This window comes from Puma concolor, chromosome A3, assembly GCF_028749965.1.
Source record: "Puma concolor isolate L17-30 chromosome A3, mPumCon1.1.hap2, whole genome shotgun sequence".
Taxonomy (NCBI): Eukaryota; Metazoa; Chordata; class Mammalia; order Carnivora; family Felidae; genus Puma; species Puma concolor.
Window position 1 is genome coordinate 30,490,432 of NC_141669.1, and position 13,576 is coordinate 30,504,007.

General features: G+C 38.0%; 1 protein-coding gene and 2 pseudogenes across 2 annotated transcripts in view; all 3 read right to left on the bottom strand.

Moving 5' to 3' along the window:
* Window positions 1–13,576, bottom strand: part of HEATR5B (HEAT repeat containing 5B) — a 105,005-nt gene that overhangs the window by 79,264 nt on the left and 12,165 nt on the right. For both annotated transcript variants that reach the window (XM_025927392.2, XM_086700366.1), the window contains exons 6-13: window positions 11,749–11,920; window positions 9,962–10,119; window positions 8,703–8,952; window positions 5,535–5,690; window positions 4,796–5,046; window positions 2,631–2,742; window positions 1,296–1,448; window positions 21–120 (exon numbers count right to left, since the gene is read on the bottom strand). In XM_025927392.2, the coding sequence (XP_025783177.1) occupies window positions 21–120; window positions 1,296–1,448; window positions 2,631–2,742; window positions 4,796–5,046; window positions 5,535–5,690; window positions 8,703–8,952; window positions 9,962–10,119; window positions 11,749–11,920 (1,352 nt within the window). The remainder of the gene's footprint in view (window positions 1–20; window positions 121–1,295; window positions 1,449–2,630; window positions 2,743–4,795; window positions 5,047–5,534; window positions 5,691–8,702; window positions 8,953–9,961; window positions 10,120–11,748; window positions 11,921–13,576) is intronic.
* LOC147582333 (ribosomal biogenesis factor pseudogene) lies at window positions 6,753–7,290 on the bottom strand (annotated as a pseudogene).
* On the bottom strand, window positions 9,002–9,134 carry LOC112864409 (U4 spliceosomal RNA; annotated as a pseudogene).

The window sequence follows — 13,576 nt, forward strand, 5'->3', positions numbered from 1 at the left end:
TGTTATAATCGCTTACTTACTGTGACATCATGGTCATGGCACATTCAATTGGGGTCATCAATTTTCTAATCACATCTTCAGTCAGGAGCTCAGGGCAATGTGCGACAAAACTCCTCATTGCTAGATAAAATTTTTAATTCTTAATTATTATGAAATATAAGGTTCTGAAATCAGGTCAAATCAAACAAAGAACTAACTGCAACTACAGAGAAACATCATTAGAAAAGGCTAGAAGAAAGGTGGAGGGAGGGAAGATATCTGTTAGGGAGAGTTCTGTGAGTGGGAATTCAAAGGTCTGTTAACATCACTGAATTCAGATAACCTCAAAGAAAGCAAGACAGAACCAAGGGTGGACAAAGTGGCTCCGTGAGAAGGAATATCTTTGCTGCCTCTTTAGCAATAGAACTAAGACAAAAAGAGCTCTCAGATGTTTGGGAACAAAACTGACACCTTGCCCTGCCACCTTTATGATTTAAGCATATATCTGTTTCCCACGGTTTGGAAAAAGAAGCACTTTCCAACCAAAAAAGAACAGAGTCACCCAGTGTAATTCTAGTTCCCAGTTGAAACAAAACTGGAGCCTTTCCTGTAAGTTGCTGACTTCTAAACAAAAACAATTTTATTCATAATTTTTGTAATGTGGATGTCTAAAAAAATGCATCTCAACATTTGTAGATTTGATAATGCTGGAGGGAACAGCTGTTTGTCCATCATGAAAAGATTCACTGTCAACTCAGTGACCTGGGAGATCCTGAGTGTCTTCTTCCTTTAAATACCTACTGGGTTTTCTATGTGGTGACAGTGCCTCTTTGACAGGTAGAAGACTGCAATAACTGGACTCAAGAGGCCTGGGTTCTAAGTCTTGTCTGATGACCAGTAATGCTAACCTCCTCTTTCAAGTCACTGCTTCATTTCCATCTCAAAATTAGGTTATTTATGGGATGCCTGGGTGGCTCGGTCAGTTAAGCGTCAGACTCTTGGTTTTGGCTCAGGTCATAATCTCATGGTTTGTGAGTTTGAGCTCAGTGCTGACAGGCAGAGCCTTCTTAGGATTCTCTCTCTCCCTCTCTGTCTGTCCCTCCCCTACTAATGCACGCATGCACGCGGGCTCTCTTTCTCTCTCCCCACCCCCCAAAATAAATAAATTAGTTTACAAAGTTTCTTTCTAAATCTACAAGTCTATGAGTTCATCATTACACATTAACATAAAAATCTGAAGTAGTGATTCTCCTTAACCTCACAAATATTTTCGTAATAAAATTATATTCTGGGAGCACACCCCTTTCAGTTCTTACCACATAAAGCTCCAGCACGACCTTCCAATGTTACCTGCCAGGTAAAAGAATCGCCTCGGGCCTTCTCAGCCTCCAATTCCTTTAGAGAACGAGGGAAAACATTTCGCCACAATAACAACATCTTGGGCAGATGGTATCGAACTACGGATGGTCCTAATGGAGAAAAGGAGAATACGAAACCATACATACATAAAACAAACATTACAAACAAAAGTCAAAAAGCCCCACACAAGCTTTAATAATATCATTTCACTCTACCTTCATCTGTGACAGTAAGAGTTTCAAAATGTTTCTTTTATTTTCCAGTGTGATTGAGAAATAAGTGACATACATCACTGTATCAGGTGAAGGTTTGGGTTACAAATATTGTGAAATGAGCACCACAACAGGTCTGGCCAACATTCATCATCTCATATAGATACAATAAAATGAAAGAGAGAAAGAGAGAAAGAGAGAAAGAGAGAGAGAGAAAGAGAAAGAGAAAGAGAAAGAGAAAGAGAAAGAAGAGAAAAGAAAAGAAAAGAAAAGAAAAGAAAAGAAAAGAAAAGAAAAGAAAAGAAAAGAAAAGAAAAGAAAAAGAAATTAAAAAATGTTCTCCCTGTGATGGGAAGCCCCAGGATTTACTACTCTCTTGACAGCTTTCCTGTCCGTCACACAGCAGTATATCTGCATGCCGGACATCGCATCTCCGGTATTTACTCATCTCAGAACTGCAAGTCTCTACTTTTTGATCACCTTCCCCCACTTCCTCCCTAACTCAAAGTGCTTCTTATTCAGTAAGTAAAACACGTATCTACTACTAAAGTTGGAAGTTGGAGATGTGAACTAAAAAGAAGACACACGCCATCACCATGAGAACAGTTCTGTTCTATGTACAGTGCTAGACTTTGCCTGCATGTCAGGTTTGTCATAGCACTTGGGAAAGTGAAGGGGAGAAGGGTAACTCCAGAAAAGCCGCACCAACAAGACCACTGGAATGTGACTTTATCACCCCACTAAAATCATGTCACTCACATCACTTTGGGGATGGAATGGGCCCCACACTCTTATCTCATTTGGTTAACACTAAGCCAGTTAGTTAGACCAGGGCTATTCTGGTGACACTTTGTTATTTTTTAAGGTGAAACTTTGTTAACCATTTTCTCCTTAAATGTACTTAAGCAGAAGTTACCAGAAATAGAAATCTACTCCCAAATGAGAGGAAAAACACCTTCACCATTTTACCATGTCATTCAAAGTCTAGAATGTGAAGTTTAATACTTTTAAATTACATTTTATTTATAATCTACTGACACTTACAGAGTAAGACGACATCCTACTCAGATATAACTATACCTAAAGTCATAAGTGCTCCAAGTAAAAGCCATCCAGCTTGGGTGCGCTGTAAAGACAGCCTGCTATTTTGAGCAGCGGTTCGTAAGAGATCTTCAGCGATACTAACTACCATCTGCAAGAGAAGTTCAGAATTGGATTTTAACTGAAACAAGTTAAAGAAACCAAGTAAGAAAATACATAGCTAGTGCGCCTTATTAAAAAAGGAAGTTGTTCTTTTTTGTTGTTCCTGTTAACATGTTTTAAAAGATCCAACATCAAGACCTACTTCATCTCGATCACACTGTCTGTGAGGAGACCCCGAACAGCACAGTGGTTGAGAGAGAGCTCTAGAGCCAGACCGCCTGGGTTCACAGCCCAGCTTTGTCATTTCCTGGCTTTCTGATCTGGGACACCTTCACCTCCCTGCCTCAGTTCCCTCACCAGGGAAATAGGAGTAATAGGAATGCCAACCTCACTCCAGCAAGGATTAAATAAGTTAACACAGCAAAGCACTCAGAACAGTTGCTGGTCCATGAAACCACTTAATAAATGCTATTACTGGTAGCACCATTATCCTATATTAAATGATTTGTTGAACTCCTAATATGTTTCTGCCATTAAAATAATCTTACAGCACTTAAAGTCTTCGAGAAGTCACAGGGAAATGGGAAGTAACAAGCAGCACATGAATGACAAAAGAGTAAGCAGATGTAGTAGTGGTCCACAAGGGCAAAGGTTATCGCAGACAGAGTAGCTCTGAAGAAATTTCATGAAAGAGATGGAACTTGAATTGGGCCTCTAAACAGACAGATACGTTTGGTTCATGTGACCAAGAAGGGGGATGAGATGCCATTGTGTGAACACAGGCATGAAGGCTGCAAAAGGCATGGAAAGAGAGCAAGATGACTAGTCTAAGTAGAGCAGTGGGAACGCACAATGAATGGGTAGAATGACAGCAAATTGTGGAGGTGCTGGTTTACCAGACCGAGGGGATTCTATTTACTCTCTGAGCACCAGGTAGTCCCTAAGGGTCTTGGAGCTAATGTGAAAAATGCAAGTGGTGTGGGGAGATGGGAGAAAGACTGCAGGCAGGATAATCAGAGAGGAGGCAGTTGAAGGACAAAGGGAGATGGAAGCCAATATTCGAGTGGTAGCTATGGAGCTCGTAAGAGTGAATGGATCTGGGCCTAATGTCCCAGAAAGAGTAAGAAGTTAAAAACCTAGCCCCAATCTACATATGTAAAGTTGCGGACAGTATTTACATAAATGTTTAATATTCTTTTTTTTTTTTTTTAATTTTTTTTTTCAACGTTTTTATTTATTTTTGGGACAGAGAGAGACAGAGCATGAACGGGGGAGGGGCAGAGAGAGAGGGAGACACAGAATCGGAAACAGGCTCCAGGCTCCGAGCCGTCAGCCCAGAGCCCGACGCGGGGCTCGAACTCACGGACCGCGAGATCGTGCCCTGGCTGAAGTCAGACACTTAACCGACTGCGCCACCCAGGCGCCCCATAATATTCTTGAGAAAAAAAACCATAATAGTGTTAGTAGGTATAGTAGAAAGAAAAAGAAAAAGGGGCGCCTGGGTGGTGCAGTCGGTTAAGCGTCCGACTTCAGCCAGGTCACGATCTCGCGGTCCGTGAGTTCGAGCCCCGCGTCGGGCTCTGGGCTGATGGCTCGGAGCCTGGAGCCTGTTTCCGATTCTGTGTCTCCCTCTCTCTCTGCCCCTCCCCCGTTCATGCTCTGTCTCTCTCTGTCCCAAAAATAAATAAAAAACGTTGAAAAAAAAAAATTTAGAAAAAGAAAAAAACTGACTCATAATAACCACTGATTATTATTACCAAAATGCTAAATGCAATAGCATATTCTCCTGATATCTTTGAATAGAGCAATGTGAATTTTTATCTCTAAAAGCTGAAAGAATAGCTCTGATTTCTACATAATAACTGTTAAGGGTTTGGGGTTTTTTTTTTTTTCTCTAAAATAAAATGATACTACCCCCAGACAACAGAATTAAAGAATTAAATATCAAATTTGAATTAGGGTCTGTCAACTCCATATTAGCATAACACTATATTTTATACTATTATATTAAAATTGATTGATCACCCAGCTCAGCATTAAACACAGGAGGTGTTCCAATAGAGACTAAAGCCCACGTGACAGCACTCATAATTCCGTCATACCTTTCCCTTGGCATGAGGAATGCCCAGTGGACACTGATGAACTCCACCTAACAGAGCAGCCATTGCAAAGCTGTATCCACTAACGGCTTCCGGTGACGTTTTCAAGTTGTTGAGCCGTTCGGCACACCTGTCTAGAAAGGGTGTCAACTGGAAAGGTAATGCCACAGCCACACAGCGCAAACACCATGCGGCAGCAAGCCGAGCAGCCATACTCGGATGAAGAAGCACGGAAGTCACAGTCTCCAAAAGTCCTAAAAAGAAATACTCAAAAAATTACTCTTTAACGAAGTCCAACGATTCCATGAACTAGAAGACTACGTGTAACACAATGATTAAAATCATAATCATTATGGTTTTAGTCACATACATTCAGAACTTTGCCACAAAACACATAACATCATCTCAGAAACGGCAGAGAACTTCAAAGAAACATTTTCTACAAAAGAGAGTATAATTACATCTAATAAAATACAAATGATGTAAAAATTAAATGAATATTTAACAAACGTTAGCCAATTATTACAAACTACCATGACGTCTTTGTCTCCCCAAACTTTCACTATTTATTCAACATTTACAATTACAGTGAATCTTAACTTAAAACCGAACTGATCTAAATGATCTAAAAACTGCTAATTATGATGACAAGCAACTAATCAGGAGTTAAGTATCAGTCACACTTCTGACTTTCTTTTTTAAATAGTGAAAAGAATCCCAGCAAGTAAATGAATTCTCATACCTATAGATGCTTCCTGAATAAGAGGAGAGGCGGTAGCATTCAGGCTCTGCACCAGGCTCCCGAGCTCCTGGAGGGCACAGACCATCACATGCTGGCTTGCTGCGATGTCTGCCGCTCCAGATTTGTTTTCACCGCTAGTATCATTCACGACTGCTTCTGGAAACACACAATCATGTGTTTGATGTGGGTGAGTTAAATTGTGACATAATGTTTTTGATTTATACAACTGATATTTATTTTAACTTTATTTATTTATTTTGAGAGAGACAGAGATAGGGCGAGTGGGGAAGGGGCAGAGAGAGAGGGAGAGAGTGAGAATCCCAAGCGGGTTCTGCACTGCCAGCACAGAGCCCAGGCGGGGCTCGAACCCATGAAGTTCTGAGAGCGTGACCTGAGCCGAAACTAAGAGTCGGATGCTTAACCGACTGAGCCACCCAGGAGCCCCCTACAATTGGTATTTTTATATCAACATTTATACCAGTTGATGTCTGCGTGTTAAAAACTCTGTATGTAATTATTTCTTAGCAGAACACTTGTGTAATTAAACGATGAAGTGACTTAAAAACACTGATTAATGACATCATGACAGTACTTCAATACATACTGGGATATCTTGTCTGCTTTCAGGAATACACCTAGCTCTAGTCAGCAGTAGCAAATCACATTGTACAAAGCACTGGCTCTGGAGAAAGGAAACCTGGGTTCCTGTCCCATCTCCACCAGTCACGTCAGCTATGTGACTCTGGGCAAGATACTCCGCTGACCCGAGTCTTAAATTCCTCATCTGCTGAGAGGGTTAAGGGCCTATCTCAACGGGTACTGTGGTGATTAAAGAAGACAGCACAATGCTGCCCGCAATACATGTTCAGCAAATGTCAGCAGCCATTACTGTCACTTTATTATTATTGCTATCTCAAGTGCTGCAACAGTGTCAAATTTCTGACTAGAAAGGAAGTAGATCTATAAGGAAACTGGCTTTAGAATTTCTTACTGAGATGTTCCTCAAAGCTCCTTTAGCTTTGCTGCCCCCTTCCCTGACCCTTCATTAGAATTAAAATGTATTTAACATAAAGACAACTGAAGATTCCTTGTCAAATTAATTGAGAATATATTCTGGCCCATAAGTCCCAGACATATAGCATTACATTCAGTTCTGCTTTTAAGATTGTTTAAATATTTATTTATTTATTATTTACTTATTTTTAAACTAAAACTGTATATAAAACATTTAATTTATTGGTCTTTCTGGGGTATTTGATGTATCACCAGTGTCTTACAACTGAGCCATTAATCTTGTCGCTTCATCAACATTAACTGGCTCGTTTTCATGACACTGCTGAGGAATCGACTATTTCTGCAGAGGTTCAAGGGAAAGTCCTTTGGAGAAACATGCAAGTTCCTTTTGTATATCTACAAAAGCTTTATTCACTCTGTTAACTTTTCCATCATTCACAATGTTTATCTTCTTAAGATTAGTGGTAACTGGTTTTGCTTTGTTTTTAGTCTTAAAATTTTTTGGCTCGCTATATGAAATCCATTCCTGGACCTTTGCCCTCTTAGTTTGCTCTTGGCCATTGTCTTCAATAACCCTGTGCAGCAACTGAAGCTCCAAGTGACGCCATCTGCACGCCTTGTAAGATTTTTTAAAAAATCAAATGGCTAGTCTGTTGCCTTAAGATTAAGACCCTTATGTGACTGTAAAACTTCCTTACCTTTATTGCATTCATTGTGTATTGACAGACTATAAAAATATATAATACCTAATTATGGAAGAGAATAGATTAATACACTACAGACTGTAATTTTCATTACGGACCTCTTTATTTTTACCTATTTCTGGAATTGGAAATGCATTAACTACACCTTTTGATTACTAAACCATAAGCCCCTTGACCAGGTACTATCTATATCTGGTTCGCTATTTTATTCCCACAACCTGGCAGTGTTTCTGGCACTCAAACATTTCTTCCACACATCAATGTACAAGTATTTGTCAAGTTGTGAAACTAGGACAGACTACTATTTTAAGATAACGAAAGAATGATGCCTCATTCATTTAAACACCCTTCAATTCACAATTCATAACTTTTAGTTAACCCTATACATTTAAAAATGGTTTGCTAAGTAAGCTATTATAAACAATGAAAGCTAGGGGTGCCTGGGTGGCTCAGTTGGTTAAGCGCCCGACTTCGGCTCGTGTCATGATCCCAGGGACTGTGAGTTCGAGCCCCATATTTGGCTCTGTGGTGACAGCTCAGAGCCTGGAGCCTGCTTCAGATTCTCTGTCTCCCTCTCTCTCTCTACCCCTCCCTCACTCATGCTCTGTCTCTCTCTTTCTTTTCCTAAAAAAATAAATATTTTTAAAAACTTAAAAAAACAATCAAAACTATAACTATTTGTGAATTTACTTTTATGGATTTTAGAAAATGTTTAATATATATTCTCTAAATATAAGTTACCGAGTATTCTCTATGCATTAAATTCTTATTTCTAAAGAGCACTAGTAGGCAATATAATTTGCATGATTAGAATTAATAAAACTGAACTGTCCAGAATTTATATTTTACGTTATATAGTTCCCTAACTGGATTACAAGCCAACTGGATTGCAAGAAACTTTTATGTCACTCATTATTCAAACCCTGAATTACTGCTTTGCAAATCTCAGATACTCAATATTTGTTAACTGAAAACTTTATAAATGGACATTTCTTTGAAAAGGATTTCTTTTAATTATGAATTACTGAGGTTTCACAGTGTATCCTCTGGTGGGCTAATAACCACATCTTCACAGTAAGCCTAGTAATGGAGGGAAAACAAACAAACAAACTTGTGTTTATAAAAAAAAGGGTCCAAGCAGAAAAATGACAATAGACTGTTCCTTAAAGACAGCAAAGCACAACAGAGCTTACCAGGAGAGCTCTAACACCAGTATAGGTACTGGAAATAAAACAGAAAACCTAACCTTTCAAACACGCTACCGAAATCTGTAAAAATTCTATTTCACTGTAATGACATTGTTTGAATAACAAAATAAGAGTCCTCAATAAAACTATTAAACACAGTCCAGAAAGTGACACGAATGAATCAGATCTATTATATTTATCAAGAATAATAATACAAAACTAAATGACTAATCAACCAGACACATCAAGATATCGATTCTTACCTACTGCTTTCATCTGTTTCCCAATAGCTTGGCATATTTCTTTGGCAGCTGCAATCTGGGCTTTTTCACCTAGCAAACTGCCCACGGTAGCTCTTAGGATAAAGGAGACACATCGTCTTGAGTACACAGCCTCTACGTGAGTTTGTGTTGCCCGAGGATGGGAGACCAGATCAAGTACGTGAGACAAGAATGTAGCAAAGCTACGCTCCAACCACTGACCACCCAACGTAGTCACAAAAACGACATACGCCTATAAATAAAGATACAACTTCAGATAAATTATATAAATGAACTGAAATTACAGACAAAGCAAACACAGAAATACATGATGACAATATGCAAAATAACTTATATTTGAGAAAAGTTTTCAATTAGCAATAATCACGCCTCAGATAAACCTCATTGGCTACAATACTGCCACTGCGCAAAGCTAAAATAACTTATATTTGAGATAAAAGTTGAGAAAATTGACAACTTGAGACCTGGTGGATTAAAAACTGTCCTTAAGATAATAGCTTCATGAAAAACACAGAAAGAGAATGGGGAGGGAAAGCTGAATTCACCCTAATACTGAGGAAGGTAAAAGGTTATAGGACTAAGAAAACTCGCACATCCTAAACAAACATGGACCTGGAAAATAGTTGCTTATGATAGTAAGATAAAAATGGCTTACTATTATTTTACACTTGTTTTAGGAACAATGTATAGCTGGAGTGATTTTGACTAAGATCACAAAGGAACATTTTATCTTATAATGTATTAATTATTCTTGGATCATTACCCATAATACCTTATTTGGTTAATTATTATTTTGAAATTATAATTCCAAGTCAGGATTCATTTCATAATTACACTGGTGATTAATCATTAATGATAATCCAATCAAAGTATTAACCAATATGGTTGGCTACAGGGTAGCTGGAGTACATTAACATCTAAATGCCTAAAGCTATTTGAATATAATTTCAAATAAAACTGAATTATTTTACATCTGATTTTCAGCCAAGTAAAATTTGGGAAAATGTTATTGGATACTTATATAAATATAGTAGACAAAGGCTTATTTACACATCATTAAGAATCTATCTTTCCATATAAATAATTTGGAATCTGAATGTAATTCATTCATTTGGTAAAATAAATGTTTTGAAAGAAACCAGACAGGGTTAAAAACTTGGGTGTACTGTTACTTAGTAAGAATGTTCCATGAGATTTCATAAGCGATGCAAACAATTCTTTTATAGGTATACATTACAAACCTGTGTGACTCCAACTCTCACTTCACGATTAACAGACCCTCCGACTTTTAACATTTCTCCACCACTCTTTAGAAAACCTGACCCTCCACGTAGAAATCCTGTGGCCATGAGTTCTAAGACTTCATCAAATGTCGCTCGCTTCACATTCTGCCGCATTACTTTCAGGAAGAAAAATAAATTCATAAGCAATATATCTTGCTATTAGTTGAGTAACACTTTCTTACAAATCTAGCTTAAAATTCAAGGAATTATTTTCAAGGATTCTTTACTACAAAGGAGATAGGGTCCTTTTGTTCTCTTACAGTCTTTACATTTACAATGTACTTGTAAAAATAAATTCAACTTTGAAGCTAAATGCTAGGAAATGGAATGAACTAGATATTAAAGGTAATTCAATAAATTGATGTCAAAAATAGCTTAATAATACTGTTAACCTTGATATATGTAACACAAGGACAAAGCACACCCACAGCCCTCATTGATCACAGCCCTCATTCCCAGCTGAGGTGGACTCAAAGAAACTTTGTCAAGTACATGCTTTTTACACAGTGGTTAGCAATAAATTAAAATGTCACTGGACTGCCGCTGACTTGCCCTCCCTTATACAGAGCTTCATATTTTACAAAGTCCTTTCACAAACAGCTGCAAACATAATCCTCACAAAAAGTCTGTAGGAGAGGTATAAAGCTCATGATTAAGTATGTTAACTTTGGAATTTGGCTGCCTGGGTTTGAATTTGTTCTGACACTTAACACTTAACAGAATATAAATTAATACAATCGCTCGACTTCCTTGTTTATAAAATAACAGTACTTATAGGGCCGCCTGGGTGGCTCAGTTGGTTGCATCTGACTTTGGTTTTGGCTCAGGTCATGATCTCACGATTCATGAGTTCAAGGTTCATGAGTTGGAGCTCTGCATCGGGCTCTCTGCTGTCAGCAGAGACCATTTCATATCCTCTGTCCCCCTCCCCTACCCCTCCCATGTGGCGGCATGTGTGCACACCCTCTCTCTAAAAATAAACATTTAAAAGTAAATAAATAAATAATAGTACTTATAAGTCACAGAGCTTTTGTGAGGATTAAATAAAACACTTTTGTTATATGCTTAATTCAGTGCCTGGCACAGAGAGCTTGGTAAATGTTACCTGTCATCATCATCTAATTGCACAAATTGAAATAATTGAAGATAAAGAGACTACAGCTCAGAGGGCTTCACAGCTAATTAACATAAGAGCCCGGACTTGAATCTATGACATCTGATTCTCCTTCTACTATATAGAGGTGAAGTAGGGGTGGGGACAGTAGCAAACGGTGGCTCAGAGCACCTACTCACAACCCTCCCTCACTAAGGCATCTCTGTGGAACTGTGAGGCACAGCACAAATCACATGACAAATCAATGATGCCTCTGATTTTGCTTAAAATAGTCATCAAAACAAAAAAAAAAAACAAAAAAACCCAAATACTGTACTATAAGAAGGGTCTACTCACAGAGATTGAAAGAAAGCATATAAAGTGCCAGACTCTGGTCCCTTGACGATTACACAATACCATTTCATAAATCTTACTTGCTTATATATCCAGTATACTTGATATATATTATCTTGTATGTTAAAACCATAAAAAAATGCCTATATCAAGAAATATTCCATTTGGGTAGTAGACAAAGATACTCAACAATTTAAAACTTTAAAGTGGCTTGCCTCTAAGAAAGAACTCACTTAGATGAATTCCATATACCTTCAAGTATCTGTTATAATCTACATTAGGGGCTGGCAAACAATACCTGTTGCCTGTTTTGGCATCAATGCTGTAGCCATGACTGTTCCTAAGAGTTTAGACACTGCCACTCGAACCCCATAATTTGAGTTTTCCAAAGCCTTGAAGCAGAGAGTGGCAATATTTTCCAGTTCAGCAGTCCACATGAACACAGCTTCATTCTGTAGTTCTAGTAGACACTGGAATTAAAAAAAAAAAGAAAAGAGAAAAAAAAATAAAGTACATCCTAGAACTTCCACTTCCATAGATATAATAAGAATCAGATTTACTCTTTCTCCTGAAATAACTAAAAAAATTAAAATATATGAAACAATAGTTTTCAAGACGCTGGACATCAGGCAAGAAGCACAGTGAGCCTTAGGAGATGGAAAATAAAGTTAACCCTATAATTGTCCCAGCTTACTGCCTTGAGTTTTCAGTACTTTGGAGAACATATTTAACAGTAATTCTTATATTAGAAAGAAGAAAAGTCTTAAATCAATAGCCTCAGCTTCCCCTTAAGAAACTAGATGATGCAGAGCAAATTTAGCACAAAGTAAGCAGGGAAAAAAAGAGAATAATAAGATAAAAGAGCCAAAGTAGAAAACTGAAAAGAAAAACAGAAATAAAACCAAAAGCTGCTTCTTTGTGATGACCAATAAATTTGACAAATCTCTAGCCAGACAAATGAAGGAAAAAGGGAGAAGACACAAATCACCAGAATCAGGAATGAAAAAGGTCACATCATTAGATTCAATATATATTAAAAGAACAAATAGAATATTATAAACAACTTGATGCCAATAAATTTGACAACTTAAATGAGACAGATAACTCACTGAAGAAGAAATATATAACCTAAATAGCCCAATATCTATTTTTATTTTTTTTTATTTTTATTATTATTTTTTTTTAACGTTTATTTATTTTTGAGACATAGAGAGACAGAGCATGAACGGGGGAGGGGCAGAGAGAGAGGGAGACACAGAATCGGAAGCTGGCTCCAGGCTCTGAGCCATCAGCCCAGAGCCTGACGCGGGGATCAAACCCATGGACCGTGAGATCGTGACCTGAGCTGAAGTCGGACGCTTAACCGACTGAGCCACCCAGGCGCCCCAGCCCAATATCTATTTTTAAAATTGAATTTGTATACAAGTAAAACTGGGAAAACTAAACAAGATCAATGGATTGTGTCAATGTCAACACTGTATTAAACTAGTTGTAATACTGTACTATATTTTTGCAAGATATTACCATTGGAGGGAACTGGGTAAAAGTTTATAAAAACTTCTCTATATTACTTCTTATAATTGCATGTAAATCTACAATTATCTTAAAGTAAGAAGTTTAACTCGAAAACAGCAACAACAAAAACAACACAAGAAATCAAGTATAAAACAAAAGACATTTGACAAAATCCAACATCCATTCCTGCTAAAACCTCTTAGCAAGCTAGGAATATAAGAGCACTTCCTCAATTTGGTAAAAGTCATCAAGAAAAACCAACACTTAACACTAAATGGCAAAGTACTGAATATTTTCTCCTTAAGGATCTGGAATAACACATGGATCTTTGCTCTCATGTTTTCGTTTTTGTTTTTAATATTTTATTTATTTTTGAGACAGAGAGAGACAGACAGACAGACAGAGTGTGAGCAGGGGAGGGGCAGAGATTGAGGGAGACACAGAATCCGAAGCAGGCTCCAGGCTCTGAGCTGTCAGCACGGAGACCGACGTGGGGCTCGAACTCACAAACCATGAGATCACAACCTGAGCCCAAGTCAGACACTTAACCAACTGAGCCATCCAGGCGCCCCCTTGCTCTCATGTTTTTAATTCAACATTGTACTGAAGGA